Here is a 23,984-nt window from a genome sequence, read left to right on the forward strand (position 1 = left end):
AGATATTTATACACACAGATAAGATTCCCCTGAGTGTTCCCTTCTCCAGGCTGATCTGTCCCAGCTCTCTCAGCCTCTCCCCATATGGCAGATGCTCCAGTCCCTCATCATCTTCACAGCCCTTCACCAGACTCCCTCCAGTTAAGCCCCTGTCTCCCTCGTGCAGTGGAGGACAGAGCTGGACCCAGCACTCCAAATGGGTCTCACCAGGGTCGAGCTGAGGGGAAGAATCACCTCCCTCTATCACCTGCTGATGATGCCCTGCTTAATGCAGACAAGGATGCTGTTGGCTGCCTTTGCCACAAGGGCACACGGCACATGGTGTGGTCAGCTTGAGGTTCATCAGGACTCCTGGGTTCTTTTCTGCCAAGATGCTTTCCAGGAGGTTGGTTGTACAGTGTTATTCCTCCTCAGGGGCAGGACTTGTCATTTCCCTTTGTTCAACTTCAGGAGACTTCTGTTGGCCCATTCCTTCAGCCTGCCAAGGTCCCTCTGAATGGCAGGACACCCATCTGGTCTATCAGTCACTCATCCCAAGAAACCTATTATTCTCCCCAGAAAATAAGTGGGGTCTTCTAATAAGGTCTCTCATTTAACAGAATTATAGCAAAACAGAGGATTTTGTCACCAGTGTGTTGCGGGTGAATTCAAGACTTATGTACTTGGAGGACCACAGAGAATAAATATATTTCCCCTTAGCTTTTGTTAACCATCAGAAGGCACATAGTGCTGCATCTTTTAAGCTCATTTCAGTGCAATTCTGACAGCATGAAGTAATAAAGTGTTAAATAAGTCAATTTTCAGACATTTAAATTTATGTTGAATTTTATACTTGGGATATTTGCTCTTTTTATATGATCATCAAATATATATTACAAACAGCATGACAGACTATATGAAAAAAATGCATTGCAAGGATGCAATTTTGTTCAGATGTTCTGGATTGAGACTATAAACCAAGGAAAAGAAATCTGAGTTGCTTGTGACATTACAGGGATGCCAAGGTTGCTAGAACAGCCTTGTTAAACATAGTTGCTTATTTATTTTTTATATCAAATGGACTGTGAAAAGCCTTGTATGGTGTTATAAAATGAAAAGTCACTCATCTGTTTCCTATTCTTCCTCTCTTCTTAACAGTACACAAATATATCCAAACTCACAGGGTAGAGTACAGCAGTGTGAACCCAAAATCACTTATTTCCACAAATATCATGGGAACTGGAATTCTCCTAACAGTTGTCAGACTCTCTTTTAAGCATGGTATTATTTCATCAGCTATTTGTTTTTCTTCCAGGATGTCAGTCTGAATATTCTCACACCCTTATCCAGTGAGAAACAAAGCTACTCAGAAGCCCTGATTAGAAGGTTGTTTATTTTTTTGCCCCAGTAGGGATCTAGGCACATAATCTTCAGTTCCAAGCTCTACCACTGCCTTAAGTTGCAGACTCATATCACACAGTACTGGGGGGTTCATGGTTGCTACTGTGTAGGGAAGAACAGCATAATTAAAGAACCCAGTCTGGTTTTAAATATTTCCCTTTATTTGTTTATTTTTCCTTTTCCCTTTGTTTGTTTCAACACCACAGAAGAAATTCTGAGAGATATAAATGCTCAGGATCAGAAAAATAATTATGCCACTTTCATAGGTCGCATGGAGGCCACCAATCAAACTAAAATATATACTATAAAAACAATGGTATAGGACTTATATGCACCCTGCTCTCATTACTGCGGGTTATAGAATAGAAATACACTTGCAATTACTTTGTAATATTTGTCTTTGGTCAATAGCACACTTGTGTCATCTACAGTGATTCAGGTAAATATATTCACAGATGTGAAATGGTGCTTTCTAAACAATTCACAGCACAACTGGAACACATATCAAATCCTGTCGGTGTTTGGGAAGGGAGTGTAGCAAATCATAAATTAATGTCTCAAAGCACAAAGCCATTTAGATGTGAATGGTCAGTCATTCAGAACACTAAACATTCCAATGTCACTGTGCTGGAATAATAAAGGATTATTTAAAAATCTAAAATATTTGAATCGAGTTAATGTATTACACTGTGATATGTAAATGCACTTGAAAATAGACCAGGAGGGTATAATTCATTAATGTGGTATAAATTCACACAATGCAGCAAGCAACTGCTTAGTGAAGCCTTTCTGCTGATGCAAAGATTTTGCAAGGCAGTGCTTCAGTGCAGGAGCAGGGTTAGGGGTCAGTACGAGGCAACACGCTCAGCTCCTTGGAAACATCACCAGTCAGTGCTGCCATTACAGACCAACGCCCCTGCCTGATTAAGAGGCAACTTCAACGGGCCCTAAAGAGAAGCTAATCTAGCCCTTCATGGCTGAGACAAATACTGATCCAGTCCAAGATCTCAAGGCTCTGGGAATGGAGGGGAGAAATGGCTGAATACACTGGAAAATATTGTACTGTTCCCCACAGCGGTTACTGCTTCTTTGTGTCATCAGAAGCTTCAAAACTAGGTGGCAAAACTAGATGGAGGGATAAAGGGAAGAGGGAAAGTCTTTGTTGCTTTCTTGTTATCAGACTAGCCCTTTCAATGCTGAAATTTGTCATTTGCCAGGAGATGAGAAAAGGTCACAGAGCAGGAGATGTTGGGTAATGAGGACATTGGATCTGTGTCTGACGTGGCACATTAGAAACCTCTTGATTTTAACTGTGTCTGCTTTGTTTGATGACAGAGAGATAATAAACCAGTCACATTTATGTGAAAGTGTGAAATCCAGAGAAATGCTCTAGTGCAAGGTATAATTTAGCTGTGCAAACACAATGCACAGCATAAACAGGAAAACTTAACATGAGTTTGAAAGACAGCACCCATAATAAATCTGCACTATTCTTGGCAGTAAATGATACTGTGTATTTTTCCCCTTTGCTTGTTTCAAGGAAGTTCTGTATTTAGAAGTGTCTTTACCTGTATCATATTATACACATAAAAAAGAAGACTTTTTAAGGCACATGTTTTTTAGATGTGCAGACTGTGCCTAAATTTAGAGTATATACTAGAATATATTTTTCTAGAAAACAGTATAGCATCACAGTTATTGTGCTAGTGACCTCTCTCCTTCCTTCCATTTTTTTTAAGCCTTGTCAGTTCTTTTACTGAGATAGGTTTTGGACTCTCATCTCCCTTCAGCTGGAATCCTTGTTTCTTGCACTCCTTGTCCTGCTCTTGGGCTGCACTGATAATAATAATTATTTCACCCCAGAAAGGTCTGGCCAAATTCTCACTTTTCTGTCTCTTTTCCTCAGGGTTTCAGAGTGGACCTCCTGAAGGTACCCCGGAGTTAGAAGCAACTGTGTAATTGCCTATGACAATCTTTTAAAAATCAGATGACCATTTAGACTTAGAGATGAAAGCAGATATGACAAAAAATTTCAAAATTATTTCTATACCACAAAAGAATTTGGGAAGAAGCTGGGGTTTAAGACTCTTTCATGAAAACTGAGTCAGTAACAGGCTTAGCAGGAAGTTACGACCTTCAGGTGGGTTTACTACTGCTGTTGTGGTGTTCTGCAAGATTCGCCGATGATTTCTACTTATGGATTGACCTACTTTTATGCCTCTACTCTTTTCAGCAAGGCTCAATGACAGTTTGCTCTCTTCCAACATGGCTGTCACATTTCTTCTTCTATGTTCACAGAGTCTTTTTTTAACTTTTTCATTGTCCTTTTGAGCTTTTGGCTCTAAGCCTTTACAAACAAACTATGCAATGTATCTGGAATCAAGGAAGAAAGTACTGCATAAATATTAAGTTAAATATTGTCTCCTAGCCCTTATAAAGAAATTTTTCACCTACTGCCTTTCCTGGTTATTTCCCAACCACCTGCTATTAAGTTAAACAGATATGGTTGAATACTACATATTTAAACAATCCGTGGCAAGCACTTGTAAATTATTACAGAAAAACTCCCTGCCTTCCAAAGAAAGGCAGCTGTAAATTCATGACTCTTGGAGACCTAACCTACAGTGGTGTGTGCCTGTCTCCACTGTCCAGCCAAACTGCAGGGAGATTGTTGAGTTCCAGGCATCCACATAGCTTGTACTTGGCTGGGAGTTCTCTTCATTCCTTAAAGATTAATTTAACAATTGTCAAAGTTTCTGTTTTCTCCACAACAGAGTTTCTGAGACAGATTTTGTGTCTCTTTCTGCCTTTGATAGACTTGCCAAATCTACTTTTCTTTATTGTGCTGTCTTCTCCATTTCAAACCGCTTTCCCCCACAAGAACTGTACTTCCTTTCACATACATCTGCCTCCTAATGAATCTGAGCTTCCACACAAGTGGCTGAACAGTCCCTTCCCACAGATATTTTAGGAGGGCATGGCAACAGGTCTCTTTTTTTCTGCTAAAAACTCTCTGGTGCTCTTTCTCAGGCCTTGCCTATATGTATGTCTTTGACTTCTCCTCCTCTTTTTCTTCACATGGTGCACATCTGTTTCCAGACTGCCCAAGGTCTGCAAGATGCTCATGGGGGGGATGTCAGAGGTGTATGGAAGAGCTGGGCAGTTCCCCACAAATTTCAGGGGAATGTGTGGGTATTAGAGCTCTCACCTCTAACCTCATCATTGAGAAAGATCAGTTTGCCATTTCACCTGCTATGTATTTGGAAGAAATCAGACTGACGCCTTGGTAGATGGGAATAACAAAGAACGGGGACCCCTGGAAAGTGCTTCATCATAAGGCATCATGGTATTAGAATCAGGTGTCAAGACACTGAAGAAAATGTTAAGCCCTAGATTCAGAATGGGCCAGCCTTGGCAGCACTGGGATCGGGAGTCAAATCCAAGTTTTGTGACTTGGCCATACACACATTCTGAACTCCAAATGCTGCAGCAGCCTGTGGCCACACCTCTGCATGAGCAGTTGCTTTCCCCCTTTCATTCTCTCTAACAACAGCAGCAACTTGCCAAACAATTTCCAGGTTACAGCCAACTAAGGGGAAAGGACTGGAAGGAGGACCCAGAACAGCTGCTGCCTCACAAAGTAGAAGGGAAGAGGCTGAGATGAGGACAGTGGACTGCCTCTGCTGCTGTCTTGCCAGAGGGCCAGAATGAGCCAGTAGCTATTCCCCTCTCACCGACCATCAGGGACAACAGAATCAACAGTACCCGCATCAGGCTATGGCAGGCAGGAAGAGAAATTCATCCTTTTACATGAAAATTGGTCCCAATCACCTACAAGAAAATGCAGAAGATCAGATGAGACCATCCGGAGGAAGGCATCTTACTCTCTCAAGCAACCTAATGGAGCTTGACACAATTTTTTGTTCACACAATGGAAATTTCAAGTAGTATTATTTTAGTACAAACTTGAGGCCATTATTCTGAAGAATATTCTAGTCTAAGATAGAAAGTTTCTAAAATTTGTACCTTTCTCATCATTTATCTAGTAAAATACTTTTAAAGTTGCATCTGAGTCATAAAATGCCCTGTCTTTTATTTTTATTGTGTTTAAACCTAATCAGTATCTCTATATTGAATTACAAAACACAGTTTCATTTTAGAAAATAAATAAATCATTAGATTAGTGAATTATGTGTCTACAATTCAAAAAAAGACATTCTGATGATTCAGACCAAACTGTAAACAGAACATAAAGTTATCTGTACTTCAAAAGCAATTACAATACCATAATTTATAATGTACCATTTGTTCTAAATGTATTTGAGTCTTCTCTGAATTCCTTCTTCATAGCACTGAAGATGCTTTTCTAGTCCTAGAAAGTATTATCAACATAAGCAGCAATAGTGGTTTTCTCACTGATGCAACTGTTAATGGATACAAAAAAGGAAACTTTTATTTTGAAAAGAGAAATTGAGTTAAAGTCTGTCAAAACTGCATATAAAATTTCATATTTTCACCTTCAGTTTTGTATTGCTGTCGGCAAATCTTAAACATTCCTTGAAACATCGGACTCTCAGCATTTGAAAATCATACGTTTTTATCATGCAACTTGGTCACTCCTTAACATGTCACTGTTCTCTTGGCAAACATTTTACTACTTTAGCTGCAGACAAGGAGCAACTGAAACAACTTAGAATAACTTTAAAAGAATTTTATGTTCTTCTAATAATGAAACCATCTCAGTGTAAATTAGTGTTCAGGACAAATTAAAATGCCTGGTGATCATTGTAATTTATGAAAATTGCTCACACCTTAAGGTAATTTTTGCAACCAGGAATTGCTGGAGTTTAGAAATTACTCAGGAATAACCTCTTTTGTCTCTACAGACAGCTGAAAGCATATGTCCCTTACAAAGGTGCTAATTTGCAAGAGATCAAATGGGTTTACAACAACTTTTCCATGTGAAAAGGTAAAAAACTATCATGAGCATATAAGAATCCATGTTCACGAAGTATACTTCTTACTGTTACAAAAGTAATACAAAATGACACATGAAAATTATCTGGAACATTTTTTTTTTTCTTCTTTATACCCAGTCTTTTCTTGTAAAGTGTGTCTCTCTGCCTTCTCAGCCTTCCAACTATAAAAGTATTACACTGCTAATGGTGTTGTATTATAGAAAACATAATAGAATTTTATAATTTTCAAAGCCCCTTTCCTCCTCTCAACTTTGGTTTTTGACCTATAGTCTTGAGTTTTTAAAAATCAATGCTTTAAACAAGGAAATACAAATTATGCAGACAAATTTTCTGTTTAGCTGAACCATTCTTTTTTTCATACAGATTTTGTCCTTTCAGACACATGAATGAATGGATAAGACTGAGGACTGTATTGAAATACTTCTTAATATCCAGCTGGAATTAATTCTGCAGAGTAGCTTTGACTATCAGTGCAACAACACTGGAAAGGCTGTCCTCTGGGGAGTGAAGTCTGCTTTGTTTAGAAAAGTTCATACAAAACAACAATGGAGGGTACTAAAGACTTAGAAACTGAGAAAACGGTGAACTAAGAAAGGCATGGTGGGGTTTTGGCAGCAGGGGAGGGGGCTACAGCAGTGGCCCCTCTGAGAAGCTTCTCAAAGCTCTCCTGGCTCCAAGTCAGCTCCACCTCTGCACCAAAGCCGAGCCAATTAGTGACGGTGGTTGCACCTCTGTGATAACGTATTTAAGAAGGAGAACCTGAGAGGTGGCTGGGACTTGTAAGGAGGAATTACGAGAAGGACACTTATGTGAACACCCAGGTCAATGGCAGGAAGGAGAAGGAAGGGGGAGGTGTGCTGGAACAGAGACCCCTGTATCCCGTGGTGAGACGGCAGGGCCACCCCCTGCCACCCATGGAGGTCCACAGCAGAGCAGAGGCCGACCTGAAGCCTGTGGAGGTGCCCACACCACAGCAGGTGTCTGAGCTTAAAGGAAGCCGGGACTCTGAGGGGAGAAGCGGCCCCCACTGTTGTGGTTCAGTGCTGGGAGGGCTGCAACACGCGGGGGTGACCCACGCAGGAGCAGCAGGGGAATGGCTGCAGCCTGTGGGGAGGACTCACGCCAGAGACAAGGTTCGTGGAGGACTGTCTGCAGTGAGAGGGCAGCCACATGGAGCAGGGGAGGAGTGTGCAGTGTTCACCCCACCTCCTGAGAAGGAAGGAGCGGCGAGCTGACTGTAACCCCCATCCCCTGCCCCCTGTGCTGCTGGGGGAGAAGGGAGAGAGATCAGGAGCTGAGCTGAGCCCGGGAAGAAGGGATGGGTAGCGGGAGATGGTTTTGGATGTGGTGGTGCTTCTCACTGTCCCACCTTGTCTGTTAAGTGTTATCCTTGTTAGTGTTTGAATTAAATTGATGTTCTTTCCTTCCTTCCCCTAAGGAGTCTGCCTTTTGATTGTGACTGTAATGGGTGAGTCACCCCTCCCTGTCCTTATCTGGATTCCTGTGCCTTTCACTTCATTTTCTCCTTCCCAGTCCTCTGGGGGGGAAGGGGTGAGTGAACAGCTGTGTGGTGCTCAGTTGTCCTCTGGGCTCAAACCTCAACAAATGGTTATCAGCTACTTTATCGTTTTCTTTCTCATTAAACTGGACTGTGACCCTGATTGATCCAGCTACATATGAAATTTATACGGGATTTACTGATGACCATTTGTTGTCAGGGCCTCAGCAAACTTTCAGAGAGCAGAGGCATTGTGTCTCCCAATGATTCAAAGGATTGGAATTTCTAGGTAATTCTCTCAAATTACTGTCAGACATATTAATGTAATTTCTTTTGTTTAAATCCTGATGGTCTCAGTGTCAGGTCTCAGTTGACATATATGAAAGCATTAACTTTTAATTATAGGTCAAGATCCATTAAAGGAGCTAAGACATGTCTGAACTATTGCAAACTATGTCTCATCTTTCTGTTCCCTAAACATCTCTGTGACTGTACTATTACCTCATTCCCTTTCATGCTGTCAGTTGTCTGGCAATATAAAATTAAAAGTAAAAAGTACTGGTATACAGCATAGTAATCCACTAAAAATTGAAGCCACAAAGCATTGCATATGAACGCAGCAGCCACGTAAACTTCAAAAAACACTGCATTTACAGGGAGCCTTACCTCCATTTCCATGGAATAAATGGCATTTTACACTTTCACGCCATTTAGTTCTCAATCTCTCTTTTGCCAAGCCAAGCAGTTATTTTTGTGAATCATTCCTAAATCATTTATAACCATGCCACTGCACCACTGACAACAGCATCTTTGAAGACAGGTAGGGATTATTAATTCACTGTGGATTTTATAAGCAGTTTTATCCTCTTTCCATACACATCTGTTAAAAATCATAGAGGTGAAAATGAAGCTGCTAGTCAGAAAGACAAAAAATTGGGGTAACAAACCCTTTGGTTTCACATGAAGGACTAAAAAGTTACTTAGCAGTAATTCTGGGCAGTGCAAAAAAAACCAAAAAAAAACAAACAAAAAAAAACACAAAAAAAACAACCAATCACCACCAACAACAAAACAAACAAGCAAACAAACAAACAAACAAAAAAAAAAACACAAAGAAAAACAAAAAGCTACCATTAATTTTTAATGTGAACATTAGGGTTTTAGGGTTCCTGAAATGCATCTACCAGGGGGGTGAGATCTGAGTGCACCTGAAGACCCAGACCTCCAGTAAACAGTGCCCACTGCTCCATTAAGCCACCCTTAGTGACACAGGGAAGGGGAAAAATCGTAACTTTTTGCCTCATTTTTAGCTCTCCATCAAAAGGCACAATTGCTGGAAGAAATTAAAAAAAAAAAAAAAAAAAAAAAAAAAAAAAGGGGGGGTGGGGACTTCCCTACCCCAAGAAAAGCCTGCATGTATCTATACAGACCGATATAAACTTTAGGACTGGAAACGCCCCGGGGGGGCCGCGTTTCGGCCGGGCAGCGGTGAGGCAACTGCCGCCGGGCCCCCGTTTCCGACCGTTAACGGGGTCTGTTGGGCCCCGGGCGGCGGCCAAGGGCAGATCCCCAAGCGGGGCGGCGGCAGAGATCACCCTGCGACGGGGAAGGGGCCGGCTCCCTCTCCTCCGGAGCCGCTGACCCGGGGCCCGGCTCGGCGGAGCCCCCCGGCTGCCGGCGCGGCGCGGTAACGATGCAGCGGGCGGGGGAACGGCCGCCGGGTCGCCGCGGGGCTCGCCCCGCCTCACGGCCGCCGCCCCCCCCGCCCCCGCTCTCAGCCCCCGGCGGCCGGCACGGGGAGCCGCCCGCGGCGCATGCGCGGCGGCGTCGCCTGCTCCGCCGGGCGGGCAGCGGAGAGGCGGGGGGCAGCGCGGCGGCCGGTACTGCTGCTCGCATACCGGCGGAGCCTCGCCTCGGGCGAACGCGGTGAGTGCGCCCGGTGTCGTGTCGTGTCGTGCCCCGTCCCGGGAGCGGAGCGGGTAGCCGTGCCGTTGGGGAGGGTCGGGGCTGGCAGGCGGTGCCCCCCTCGCCTACCTGTGGGGGCACCCGCAGACGCAGGCGCTGCCGCCCCCCCTCGCCCCCCGGGCGGGTCAGGGGTCCGCGGGGTGTCCCGGGGCGGGGACGGGGCTGCCCGGAACGGGGCCGCGTGTGAGAGGGGCCCGGCGGAGGGGTGAGCGGGCGGAGCGGGGCGCGCTTGGCGCTGGCCGGCGGCTGTGCGTGGGGCGGGGGTCCCGAGTGGGGGTGGGAGGCGGCAGATCACGGCGGGGCGGCTCTCGGAGGGGGGAAAGGGTGAAACGTACCCGGCCGCCCTCCTCCCCTTGCCGGGCTCCGGCGGCCGCTGGCGCTGGCGGAGCCGCCCGGAAAACTTCTCTCGGGGGGTTCGTGCCATTTCCAGTTAAGCCGGGGAAGAAAATGTCTCGACTGTATTTAACAAAGGAAAAATCACGTGAACTTTCTTTTTGAAAGAGGCTAATGACTGTCCCCAAAATAGGCAGCTAATCGATTTTTCTCTTAAGTTGTTTTTTTTTTAAAAAAAACCACAACAAAACCGCAAAATAAAACCACAGCCATCTGAAGCTTTCATATTCCTGTTAAAACTTTTTTCAACTTTTGGCAGGGTCATCCAAAGGCTCATCTGTATTAGATCTGCAGTAGCCAAGGCAGTCACTGCAGCTGAAGCTTTAAGATGCTGAGTACGGGTATTGAGTGTTGAGGCTATGAGCCTGATTCTCCAGGGGGCTGGTGGACCCCCCCGAGGCCCAAGGCTGGCAAGGGAACAGTTTATTCATACCCACATGAAACAGAAGGGGTGCAGGGAGCCTCGGTGTCAGCACAGTTGGAACTGGGATTGGATGTTGCATCGGTTGAGGGGTGAAAGAGCAAACCGTGGCTAAGCTTGTTGGGAACAAAACAGAGGAGAGTGGAGCCAGTGAGTAAAGGGAAGAAGAGTAGGAGCAAATGAAGACAGTTTAAAGAATTTAAAGTTTTCATAACCCCGTTGTCACAGATGACTCTGGGGAGAGAAGAGGGACAGTTATGTGGATGTTGGTGTTCTAGGTTAAAATCAACACCTTAAATTTATTATTACTATAGGCTAGTGTTGTCACTGAAAAAAACCCAACAGCTGTGCTTTTTCAGCAGCCTTGCTGCTCATTGCCACCTTCTGTACCACCTTGTCCCCATGCTGCACCATTGTTTATACAGCAGTGGGTTCAGGTGCCATGGAGCATTACTTACAGATTCACACTAACTTTTAAACATTTTTTGTGATTAACCTAGTTAGTACTCGTGTCTGATTCTCTGCACTGCCATAGGGAGGCTTATGCTAACTCCTGGAAAGATGTGTGATAGGGAAGGAAAGAGTTTATTTTTTTGTATGTAAATCAATAGGTATGTATGTAAAAGCACTGGGGTTTTTATGTATGTATGTGTATGTATACACATAGGCACGCACACACCTGTGTAAAGGGATTGTGCAACTGCGATGTTGAACATTTTGGATCATGTGTTGAACAGGGGGAGTGCCACTGATAAAGCAGGTGTGGGGAAGGTTTACAAGTGTGAGAGGTGACGAGCAGTCCGAGTGGATGTATCCAGTAAGGGTGAGTTTGCAAGAGTAGTTCTTGCTGGACCAGGGGAGTGAGATTAGAAGCCAGAGAAGAGGGGATGGGGAATTTCTGTGTGAGTACTGCATGAAAACAGGGGAGTGAGACTTTTTACTTATCTGTTCAGCTATCTCACTTCAGCCTCTTTTGGACAAGAAAATTTTATTTTCCAGAACAGATTAGGATAGAGCCTGGGATTCCTGAGTGTCTCTGTTTTCTTGGAATTAGCAAACATCAGGAAATCCACAGGCAAAACGTGGATTATCCTTTTCTCACACAAGTTCATCCAGAAATTTGCATCCAGCTAATGCTGCAGGATAACATATTGGCTCAAACAGCAAAACATTGCATCTGGTTATAACATATATAGGTGTTGACATTATAATTTGGTGACACCAGTTTTCTTTTGTTAGAAGTGGATAGTTACACAGAGTAACTAACTATACAAATATTGTCATATTGTCATTGCCAGAAGCACTCACAAATGAAAAAGAGGAGAGCTGAAGTTTTTTAGTTAGCCTCTTTGTACATCTAGATTGAACTAAGGTTTTTTATTCAGCAATAGCATAGTTTGTTGCGTTAAAAAAATCCTGTTATGCTCAAGGTATTAAAGAGATGGAGTATTTTGGTTTTATACTCTTTACTTTGTTTGTGTGATATCAAGACATTTTCTGAACGTGTCTCAAATCTGCATTCAAATTCTCCTTTGACTAGATAATTACAAATTTCCTTATGTCTTCTGTTGTGCTTATCACCTTAATAGCTCAATACTCGACAAATCCCCTGCCTTAATTGACAAAACTCTCTTAAGACAATGAAATAATCATCCTCCCACTCCACATGAAGAATTAAAGATAAAACTGTGAAGACCAAATCTGGTCTAGGTAGGGTCTGATTTTTTTTCAGGGCATTGAGTTCAGTGTCCTGGTTTATATTAAGTGCACAGGTGCAAGTAAATTGAATATCTGTTCTAAGCCTATGCTGCTTTTGCAAATCAAGTACTCAGATTTTGGGAGAGGCACGCCTAAAATAAAATACGTGTAGTGACTGTCCACACTGAAACTATTTTTTAGTAATTTATGTAGACTCATGAATGAATTCTGTGACAAAAACAGGGATAAAATGTACTTCAGGACAGTGCTAATGTATTTTAGAACACAGCATTGAGAACCATTTCTGTTTACGGTGTTACTTTAAACAGCTTCCTTTTCCTGTGATACTCTTTTCCATCATTTTGTCCTGCCTACCTCTGTGACATCCCTCACTTGTGATAGCGTGACTGTTTCCATATCCATCTGATGAGGTGGATCACAGAATTAATCAGGTTGAAAAAAATAAATATATCTGACTTACTTTTGATCCTTACCTGGCTCTTATAAACATCTACATGGGCCAGGGAACAAGAGATGTGGTTGATAGCACACACCCTTCAGTATGAATGCTGGGAAGAACCAAAGCCATTTTGCCCCTTCCCTCTTCCATTAATCCCATAAATCTTACATGCTTAATTTCTTCCCATTTACTCAACAAACAACACCTGGTTCCTGTAGGCAAGAATTTTATTTTCTTGCACCACCCCGTTAAGAGCTTTTGTTTTCAGTTTCTTAGCTCAGTTCTGAACTTCTTTGCTGCTTTTCCTCCTGCTCTTTCATGAAGTCCTATCAGCTGTGTTTCCAGGATGCTGTCTTTCTCTGGCTCATGTTTCTTTAATGTTTTTTTTTTGCTTCAGCCTCCAAAGACAATCTACTTTCTTTCCCCCATCCCTTGCTTCCTCTCCTCTTCCACATTAGAAACAAAAGCACTTGCAGTGTGCAGTAGAGAACAATACAGAACTGGTGAGGGAGTAGACTGAATGACCTAATGTCTAATATCTGTTCTCCTGCCAGCTATTTTTGTTTGAGTTCAGATGTTGGTAACTATTTGACCTTTTAAAATCTAATCTGACAATACCCAGCCCTTTCCTTGTTTACCTTTGCTTTGTTTACTGATTCTTGTTAAGTAAAATTTTATATACACTTGTGAGGTCTGAAATACCCTTAGCCCATTTTATTGTTGCCAACAGTTTTGATGGTACTGATTATCAAGTGATCTGTGTTTTAATCAAGGTTGCTGAATACCATTATTAAAATAGCTACATTTCAAAAGCAAAGCCTATCTTCATACTGGAAGTTAAGGAAATTGCATACTAACCACCTAAAATCATACTGTGTGTTTTGGCTTGCTAAAGAAACATATTTGGAAGCTATTTTATGCATGTAAAATCAGACAAGAAGCATATTTGCACAGCCCAACATATTGATGTTAGCATCCAGGGCAAAGACTCCCGGACAGTGTAGTGGCACAAGAAGTGTTGCCTGTTTTCAAACTGAGAATGCTACTTTGTGTAAATTTGGGGTGGGGGTGGGGTGTGTTTGAGAGTAGATGTCTCTACATAGGGGAGAGACAGACTATCCTGCAATTGCATCTTAAAAGTTGGAGATCACTTGCATTTTATACATTACACTGTGCTATGTACCTGCTCAGTGGAGCGTTTCTTTTAAAGCATTTGAGTCAACCATCTCATGTTGCTTCTGAAATGACTTTTTGAAATTTGGCATCTTACATTTTAAGATCACACACTCAAAATGCTTTCAGTTTTTCAGTGTAGTGGTCAGTTTGCACCAATATGATTACTCCAACAGTGGTCAGATTAAAGTGATACCAAAATCCAGGGAGAGACCATGTGAAAGGTAGTATTGGAATAGTTTATTGTAGGTAATACTTAATCCTGATGAAACATTCATTTTGTTGCCTGAAACTGCAGAACTTATGTGTTTGCCAGAAAACACAGAAACTGCAGAACTTCTGTGTTTGTGGTAGGTGAGATTTTTTTTGTTTAAGCCAAGATGCTATACCCTATTGTTGTAATTCTGGATGTTCATGTTTTGCTGAGCTCTTTGTCTTCCTGTAGCATATGAGTGAATGCCATGGACTGTTTTTAAGATTCCGCTTTACAACAATTCCTTATTAAATCCTTCTAGCTAAATTAACTGTTTAATATAACTGTCTAAACTGTAATATTGATTACAATTAGCTGTATTCCTAAATGTTTACTACTCAGAATTGAAGAATTATCCCTTTTTGGCTTAAAAAGTGTGAATTTGTTAGCTCACTGGTGTGAGGCAGTTTATGGGAATGCTACCAGGAAAATTCAGTAGTGGCTTCATCAGACACGTGAACTTTTGCACCTGCCTGTCCCTCCAGGTTTATCAGTGTGGTGTTTACTGACCTTGTGTGCATTCTTTAGCTTTTATTTGCAGAGTATTACTCTTCAAGCTGTTTGCTAAATAAATCTGAGAGGAGAAGCAACTTTCTGTTTATCTTTCTGTTCCTAGTCTTTATTCTCATGGCTATCGGGAAGGGTTGAATGAGCAGAATTGTTAGCTAACTGTCTTGCCTGTCTTCCTCTAGATTTCCCCTGTGGCAGCTGAAATTAGCACAGTCGGTGACATTTTATTTGAGTACTGCTGAGCAGTTCTGAGTATCAGAAATGAAATGGATTCACTGTACTATTTTGTGTTTGCTACTGTTGGTTATCAGAGCTGTGGGCAGCAGCAAAACAAAGGCATGGCTTAGTCTGGAGAGCTGAGTGTGTGGCTTTGTAAGCAGCTTAACTGATCTAAGCTTGTCCTGCTGTGTGAAAACAAGAGTTCTTGCTTTTCCCCTCCATCCTTGCTATATTTTGCATTTTGACTGCTTCCCTTATGCTGGCACTAACACTCTTAATGCAGTGCAGTCAACTGAACTGGAGAGCTGATTTGTTTAATTAAACCAGTCAAACTAAAACAAGCATGCTGACACACATGCAGGCAGAAGACTTTCCACTGGGCTACCTCTGGCTAGCCTTGGGGGCTACCAGCCGGACCTTGTGTTGACTCAAGGGAGGGAGTGGCACTATGTGGCTGTGTGTGGGAGACTACCTACAGGAGCTTTAGCTGGGGTTGATTTACGTGCTGATTCTGAATGACGTGTCAGTGAAGCAGCAGTGTATCAGTGTCTTCCTCTGCTGACATCTTTGAAGAGCACACTGCTCAAGGGGGAAAGTACAAAGTCCCTCAAGAGGTTGAAGAATCTGGTGAACAGATCTTGGGGTCAAACTCAGAAAGTGAGAAGAAAGGTGAACAAACTCATCTTTTGTGGAAAGGCCACTTATGACAAACTGTAAAGAAGTGCCCAACTACAAGCTCATCGGATCTGCAGCTGTCTCAGAAAAACAGAACTAATGAAGCACTTTCAATATGGTTGATCTTTAGGAACTCTTGGAAAAGGCTTGATCAAAGTTTTTTTTCTCAATATCAGAAGGAAATTTTTTACAGTGAGAACAATCATTCACTGGAACAACCTCCTCAAGGACATGGTGAAGTCCCTATCACTGGAGGTTTTCAAGATGCGATTGGACAGGGTGCTAGATAACCTCATATAAGCTCCCTTTCCCATGAAAGGTTGGACCAGACAATCTTTTGAGGTTTCTTCCAACTTGGACTTCTCTATGGCTCCATGAGTTTTTGTGGGGGTAAAATTATCTGCACCAGAAATACGAAAGGTAGACATGCATTTGCTGGTGGGCAGCACGTCTAGGAAGGTTCTCCAGTGATTTCTGCAATGTATTGCATATGTAAATGACTATAACAGAATTACCAGATTTTAAAAATATCAGTGATGTGCTTGCATTAGAAGACTCGCTTTCTCCTTCATATTCTTTAGATGCTGGAGGCGGTATACTGCTTGTTGGGGGTGAGGAGGAAACACCCTTTAAATCTTCTAAGAACAAAAGTTAGACGTGTTAGAGCTTGTAGAGGATATTTCAGTTGTGAATGAAGTTTTCAAGAATTAACTATTTTAATTCTGTGTATGCTTTTGACACAACTAAGATAAATTATATCTTCCAGTGTGGTTAATTACACATAAATTTGTCACATTAATTTGGCATATTAGTGTTAGGAATTTGAATAGGTGTAAAATTTTTCCTGCCTTGAATTTTTTAAAACTGATTTCCAAAGCTAAAATCCTTCTGAATTGTTTCTCTTATATACTTTTTTTGTGGTTTATGCTCACAAGCAGAATGGGTATTGTACTGAATCACTTCATAAGGAGTAAAAGAGCATTAGCAGAATTACTAGTTTAGTTTTGGAAGCTACTCAAATGTTTTCATAGTGCTGGAAAGTGTGGAAACTCTTCATATGTATGCCCTGATACTGGTAGTTTTGTGACTGCTGGCACTCAGGCAGATTTGTTTCCTAAGAATTTAAGCTGTGTGATTGATCAGTTATAAGCTGTGACAAAGCTTTACTGTGGTATTTGTTTCTTCATAAATGACAAATTTTAATTAGATGTTAATTTGTCTTCCAGTCTTTTCTCGAGTTACAATGTTCAGAATATACTATTGTGCTCCTCTATACTAATGTGCGTTCTTTTGGAAAGTTTCCATGAATTTAAGGTTTGCTGCTGTTCTGTAGTAGTTGATGGGAAAGGACCAATGAGTAAAATTGTTGGACTAGAGGACATGAGGAAACCCCAGGTAGACACAAAGGCTTTTTACTGAAGGAAAACAATCTCAAAATAGGAAAACTGTGTTAACACTCTTTGAAAAGAAATACCATTGAAGTTTTCAATTTTTGCATTTCTAGTAATTCTTATGGAATTGTACCCATTTAAAATAAGACTTAAGTATCAATTTTTATTGAACCAAATGTAATCTATGTTATTGAGACTACAAGATAACTAAGGAGGGATACAAAACTAGTTGCCCAATAGGTTGGTTTCGGTGGCAGATACAGTCTAGAAAGTTCATACTTTGGTTCTGCAGCCATCTTTGAGGGGTAGAGAAGGAGAGGGAGGTCAGTGGGAGAGGTGTGAAGCTGTAGTGCAGAGTACAGAATTGCTTCAGCCCATGTTGGGGGGGCTCTGATTCCTAGTAAAGGGTAGGAAGGGAGGAGAGATTCCTTGACTCCTCTTCAAGGCTGAAGCCAAAGCATCGTGTTTTATTAAACTCCAGTCATGTAAATCAGCTGGCATACTTTTGTGTGTAGGTTTGTTCAAGTCTTACTTGGAAAAAATTAAGTGTAATGCAATAAAAAAAGACAGTCACAATGCGTGTGTCTTAATGTATTTGGAAATTCAGGTAAAGCTGATGTGAAGAGAGATGGGCGTGGTTGTGAGAAAGGGAAATAGCAGTATTTTAAGAATTTTTTTTTTTTTTTTTTCTTCCTGGTTTGTATGGCTGTTTACCCTTCTGTTTTACTGAGGAGTATGACTGCAGCTGTTCTGTGCACTCTATGCAGTTTCCCAGAGTGACAGGAAACTTCATAAAAATCTGTAAAGGAGTTGTGCCTCATTATCTTTTCCCTAGTTACCATATAATTCAATAAGATGAGATATGTACTTATGACTCTTCCATCACTTCTATGCAATTTGATTTTTGGTTGACTGGAAAATCCCATTAAAACATGCTCTGAAATGCTGTCATATGTGCCTTGCTTCAGGGGAAGGCAGGCAGGGTGGAAACTTGTATTAAAACATGCTGACGGTGTGTAAATATTTGGAAGAGAAGGCTTTGTACATTTCTCTAGCTTAGTTTAGCACTTTACAAATAAATTACTTTTTATCAATTTCTGGATAATTTTTCTAAATTAAATGACGTGTAAGACATTGGCCTACCAGACAAGTGCTAAACGCAATCTCTGTACAGAGCAGAGTATTTGCCTCAGTTTTACCTCATCACAGAAAAGCAAAATAAACTTTATGAAGTAGTAGGCTTGTGTTTGTTATAAAATTATTGCATGCAAACCAAAGATGCCAATGTGAAATTATCTAGGTTTCTTTTGTCTACAAAAATGCACATTCTGAGATTCTGAGATATAGAATCTTTCTGGGTTTTTTTTAATAGCTGCTTGAAAAAATACTGGTAGTCTCGAGGGAAAGTAATTTTTTAAAAATAGCTATTGCTCCTTACCCTTCACAGTATTGTAACAATTTCAAGAAAAACTGAAGTGGGTTGAGGACAATCTTTCAAATGTACAGAGTTGTCAGGTCTCTTTTTTTTCTGTGAAAAGAGGAGACTTGAATATTGGGTACAGACTGATACAGTTGGAGGCTGAATTTTGTATAGCTGGCTTGTGTTATTGGAAAATCCATAAAGATATTATTTGTGACATTTGGGTCATGGTTTTGCTTTTAAGATGTGTTGGGGAAGAAAGTATCTATAAGAGTTTCAAAGTAGGAAAAAATGGTACATTTTTAGCTTTGATCTTGTGAACTTTCCTGAGTGAACAAAAACTGTACCTGTAATGAAATTATATTCTTGTGAATGGACTGTGCCCAGGTACTGCTGCTTGGCCCTTCTCTCTCATGCCTGGAGAGGTATAATATGAAGTAGAGCCTAGTACTCTTTTTTTACTCCCCTACCTGACCCATAAATTCTTTTAAAAGGGGCACGACATTGTTATAATCTACTGTCAGTTTATCCTGAATGTTTTGATGTGTTGATTCGGGGACAGATGGGAGACCCAGAGCCAAATGAAAAAGAGAGTTTGTAGATAGTGAGTAGGATCCATCAAAGAGACCACTTTCCATATATCGACTCTGTTTCTGCTGTGTGCTAGTGTTTACTCCCATGGTCCTAATCCAGTTTTAAACCATTTTAGAGAGCAGATGGATATAATTAGTCATTCCATACTGGGCACTGGATGGCTTCCCTTCTTTCATAGCCAGGTAGTTACCAATAAAAGGTATATGTGATGTCTCGTGTGTATCTAGTAATGCATGCTTTCTTTGAAAAACTCTGTTATACTAAAATCTCAGGGTCAACTGGCTCCTGAACTTTAGCAACTGGTTGAAACATTTGTGAAATTATGTCTGGCCACAAACTGTAGAAGATGCTATACTAAGTATTAATAATGTGAAGGTTGTTGGAAGGTAAATGGTTAGCCATTTTAGCATACTGGAGAACATAAGAAAGAACTGATGTACCATATGAGACAAAAAATCATCCTGGAGTTGCATGTTGTACTAGCAGCTGGCAGGAGATGCTATGGGAAGAGTCTTGGAGCAGAGCATGGAGAGAGTGAGCCTTCCCTGGTAAAGTCCTGGTTATGAATAGATCAGAAACTTCATGGGATAGAGGATATGTCTGGAGAATTGTGTTACAGTAATCACCAAATCTCTTCCTCATTTACTGATTTCCTTTCTGTTTTTTAAACCTATTTCTACTTTGGTCCTGAATAGAATATAATGGCAGCAAGTTCCGTAACTTAGGCACTATGTGAAGATTCAGGTCCTTTGATTTATTTCCATCCATGTCAGCCTAGGTCAGTGGGTACCCTCATGTTTCTCATGTTGTGAGAAATAAGTTAGCTGTAATGTGTTTGTCTTCTCTTCTCTGGTCACAGGTATATAGCCAAGAGACCAACTTAGCTGGGCAGACTTTGTGTTTCGATTAGGTCAGCTGAATGTCTGCCTTCTCTGAACTGAGTGGTTTGTCATACAGTCATTATTTAAGCACAGAGGACTTTTTTCTTCTTTTTTTTTTTTTAATAAAAGCAGCATGTGATTTTTAATCCATATACAATTCAGTTTCCAACTGGAGTTGAGAGCTATGAGTAATGTTCCTCAGTTTGTTGTCTGTTAAAGCATCAGGAGATTGTCTGAACTGCAGAATGAAAGTTGGCTTGTTTGTAATTTACAAAACACATGCAAATGTTCTGTTTGTATGAAAACAGAGGGCAAAATAGGGGAAGAAAATTAAATGAGTGTACATTCAAAGCTTCTAATTTAGGGAGGCTGTGAATGAAAACATGTTATAAAGAAAACAATCTCCAGCAATTCTGATAGTTCATGTGTTGTTTTTTTTTCTAGAAAAGAGCTAGCAGATCTGTTGATTATTTTATCTTACTATAAATTAAAAAAAAAAATACATGGCAGCTATTCAATAAGCAACTGTCACTTTACTAGTATAATATAAGAATTTATCAATACATTTTTTAAAACTTCAGCCACCTGTAAATGCAAGGCAGGAGGCTCACAATGTAGTTTGTCTGGCTTATTGTGTACTGACTTTCTGTGTTACTTTATTGTTTTAGAAGCTGGTAACATTTTGGAGAGGAAGTTGTTGAAAATATTGATTATGATGACCATAAACGGGATGACAATTTTGTAGTCTGTAATTGGAAGTTTCCACTCTTTGGATGTATGTGGGATAATGTGTTTTTTTTTTTGTTTGTTTGTGGTGTTTTTTTTTGAGGGGTGAGGGGTGGCTAGGTTGACTCCTAGTTCCCACATTAGCTATATATGTCTCATTTTTAATTTCCATATTAAGAACACAACATTTGAAGACAAAAGACAAGCACATAGACTGCTTCAGAAATCTTCAGGTGAGATTTTTTGTTTCTGGGGTCTGTTTTTTTTCGGTTGGTTTTGTTTTTTGCTTGAGGGAGCGCCTCATGTTACCTCCAGTTTTGTCAACTTGTTTGTCAAATTTTGTAGCTCCACAGGAAGTTATGCCGGACATTCACTGTCACCCCATAACAGCCTTTGGTTCTTTGCTGAGGAATTGTTTATCTAGAGCTTCCTTCCTCACAGTTTCTTACTCCTTTGAGTGCAGTCATACAGTACACACTGGGTGTATCTGCAGTAGCATTTTGGTTCAGATTAGGAGTATGCTTTGAAAGCATAACTCCCAATTGTGACTACTTACTGTGCTTTGGCTTGCATTGCAGAATCACTTCAAAGCGCTCAGACTCAATTACTTTTGGATGAAAGTAAACCAGAAGATATGCTCCAAGAGCATACCTGTTGCAGTCCCGGTGCCTCAGAGTGTTCAGCTAATGGAATCACGTTGGAACTACTCCAAATTAAAAATCTCAACATGTGTGTTGTATTAATGTTGGGTCTTCAGCACCAACTGTTTTGTTCTTCAGATTCTTCAGGAGTACAGAGAAACTGTCCAGGTAACCAGGGATCAGTTTAGGCCAGGCCAAAGCCCTGCTAGAATTAAATCTGGCCAGGGATGTGAAGGGCAACAAAAAAAGCTTTTACAAGTACGTTGGTGATAAAAGGAAGACTAGGGAAAATGTGGGCCCTCTCTGGAGGGAAAAGGGAGACCTCGTCACCTGGGATATGGAGAGGCCTGAGGTACTCAATGACTTTTTTGCCTCAGTCTTCACTGGCAAGGGCTCCAGCTGCACTGTCCAAGACACAAGATAAAGGTGGGGACTAGGAGAAGGAGGAACTGCCCACTGTAGGAGGAGATCAGGCTTGAGACAATCTAAGGAACCTGAATGTGCATATGTCAATGGGACCTAATGAGATGCATCTGCAGGTCCTGAGGGAACTGGCGGATGAAGTGGCTAAGCCATTATCCATCATATTTGAGAAGTCATGGGAGTCTGGTGAAGTTCCCTATGACTGGAAAAGTGAAAACATAACCCCCATTTTTAAAAAGGGGAACAAAGAAGACCCAGGGAACTACAGGCCAGTCACTCACCTCTGTGCCTGACGAGATCATGGAGCGGATCCTCCTGGAAACTGTACTAGGGCACGTGGAAAATAGGGAGATGGTTGGTAACGCCCAACATAGCTTCACTAAGGGCAAATTGTGCCTGACAAGTATGGTGGCCTTCTATGACAGCGTTACAGCATTGGTGGATAAGGGAAGAGCAACTGACATAATCTACCTGGATTTGTGCAAAGCATTTGACACTGTCCCACACAACATCCTTGTCTCTGAATTGGAGAGACATGGATTGGACGTGTGGACTACTTGGTGGATAAAGAATTGGCTGGATGGTCGCGTTCAAAGATTTGCAGTTGACGGCTCTGTCCGAGTGGAGAGTGGTGATAAGTGGCCTTCCTCAGGGATCGATACTGGGGCCAGTGCTGTTCAACATCTTTGTTGGGGACGTGGACAGTGGGACTGAGTGCACCCTCAGCAAGTTTGCTGATGACACTGAGCTGTGTGGTGTGGTTGACACACTGCAGGGAAGGGATGCCATCCAGAGGGACCTGGACAGGCTTGAGAGGTGGGCCCATGCAAACCTCATGAAGCTCAGCAAGGCCAAGTGCAAGGTCCTAGCACATGGGTCAGGGCAATCCCAAGCACAAATACAGGCTGGGCAGAATTGAGAGCAGCTCTGAGGACTTGGGGCTATTAGCAGATGGAAAACTGACTGTGAGCCAGCAACATGCTCTTGTAGCCCAGAACAACAACTGTGGTCTGGGCTGCATCAAGAGAAGTGTGGCCAGTCAAGGGAGGTGATTCTCCATCTCTACTCTGAACCCCACCTGGGAGTCCTGTGTCCAGCTCTGGGGGCCCTAACATAAGAAGGACATGGACCTGCTCAAGTGGGTCCAGAGGAGGCCATGAAGATGATCAGGGGGCTGGAGCACCTCCCTTATGACTGTAGCCTTGTAGCACATACAGATGTTTCTCACCAAGCACAAGGACTACTAATCACTGGCTCCATTGTGTAAGCCTGATTCGATGTCTTCTCTGTTGAAGAGGAGATAGAAGATTGATAAGAGTTGAGACCAAGAAGCATGAAGTCAGCAAAAAATCTGTGGTAACTGGGGGAACTTACCCCCCACACCTGTGGGGAGCATGTGTGCTAATTTACACAGCAAGCTATGCTAATTCAAATATAACTAGCCAATAGCATATGGAATGGTAATTACAGACCAATGAGTGTAAACTTAGGTTTTTACTAATCATGTAATAGGATAAACAGGTTGTGGTTCCTTTGTGTAGTGGGCTAGCTTTGTGCAATTACCACCTAGTACCCATCTGCACAACTATGGAATAAACCGGTATCTTGGCTCTGTGTGTGAGACTGGCTTTTGCACACTGTGTAACGAGCCCTGTTTGAGTGACAACATGAGGACAGGCTGAGAGAGTTGGGGTTGTTCAACCTGGAGAAGGCTCTGGGGAGACATTATAGCAGCCTGCCAGTACTTAAAGGGGGCTACAGGAAAGATAGGGAGGGACTCTATCTGGGAGTGTAGGGATTGGACAAGGGGTAACAGTTTTAAGTGGAAAGAGGGTAGAATTAGATTAGATATAAGGAAGATATTCCTTCCGGTGGGAATGGTGAGACACTGCTACAGCTTGCCCAAAGAAGCTGTGGCTGCCTCCTCCTTGGAAGTGTTCGAGGCCAGGTTGGATGAGGCTTTAAACAACCTGGTCTAGTGGGAGGTGGAAGAGAGGTTGGAACTAGGTGATCTTTAAGGTCCCTTCCAACCCAAACCATTCTGTGTTTCTGTGATTCACTCCTATTGCTCTGCATTCCTGGCTAATATGGGTGTAGTTATGGACAGAGATAAACATAATACACTTAAAGGTTGTTATTCATGACCAGTGTACTTGCTTCAGATAAAGAGTCCAGCTATTCAGGCCAAAGTTAAATAGATAATATCAAAGTAGCTGACAACTTAAGCTTGATTTGGAAGCTGACACTTAAACAGTAATTAGGTCAGTGAACACCAGACCTATAA

General features: G+C 41.9%; 1 protein-coding gene across 2 annotated transcripts in view; it reads left to right on the forward strand.

Moving 5' to 3' along the window:
• Positions 1-9,543: 9,543 nt before the first annotated feature.
• Positions 9,544-23,984, forward strand: part of PRRG1 (proline rich and Gla domain 1) — a 36,881-nt gene continuing 22,440 nt past the window's right edge. Inside the window, exon 1 of one of the 2 annotated variants that reach the window (XM_042788754.1) lies at positions 9,544-9,783. In XM_042788754.1, the coding sequence (XP_042644688.1) occupies positions 9,551-9,783 (233 nt within the window). In that variant the 5' untranslated portion in view covers positions 9,544-9,550. Of the gene's footprint in view, positions 9,784-11,439; positions 11,460-23,984 lie in introns of those variants that run through there. The other variant, XM_032992774.2, reaches the window with a different exon arrangement.

Source organism: Tyto alba, unplaced genomic scaffold (genome assembly GCF_018691265.1).
Source record: "Tyto alba isolate M040663 unplaced genomic scaffold, T.alba_DEE_v4.0 Super-Scaffold_14, whole genome shotgun sequence".
NCBI lineage: Eukaryota > Metazoa > Chordata > Aves > Strigiformes > Tytonidae > Tyto > Tyto alba.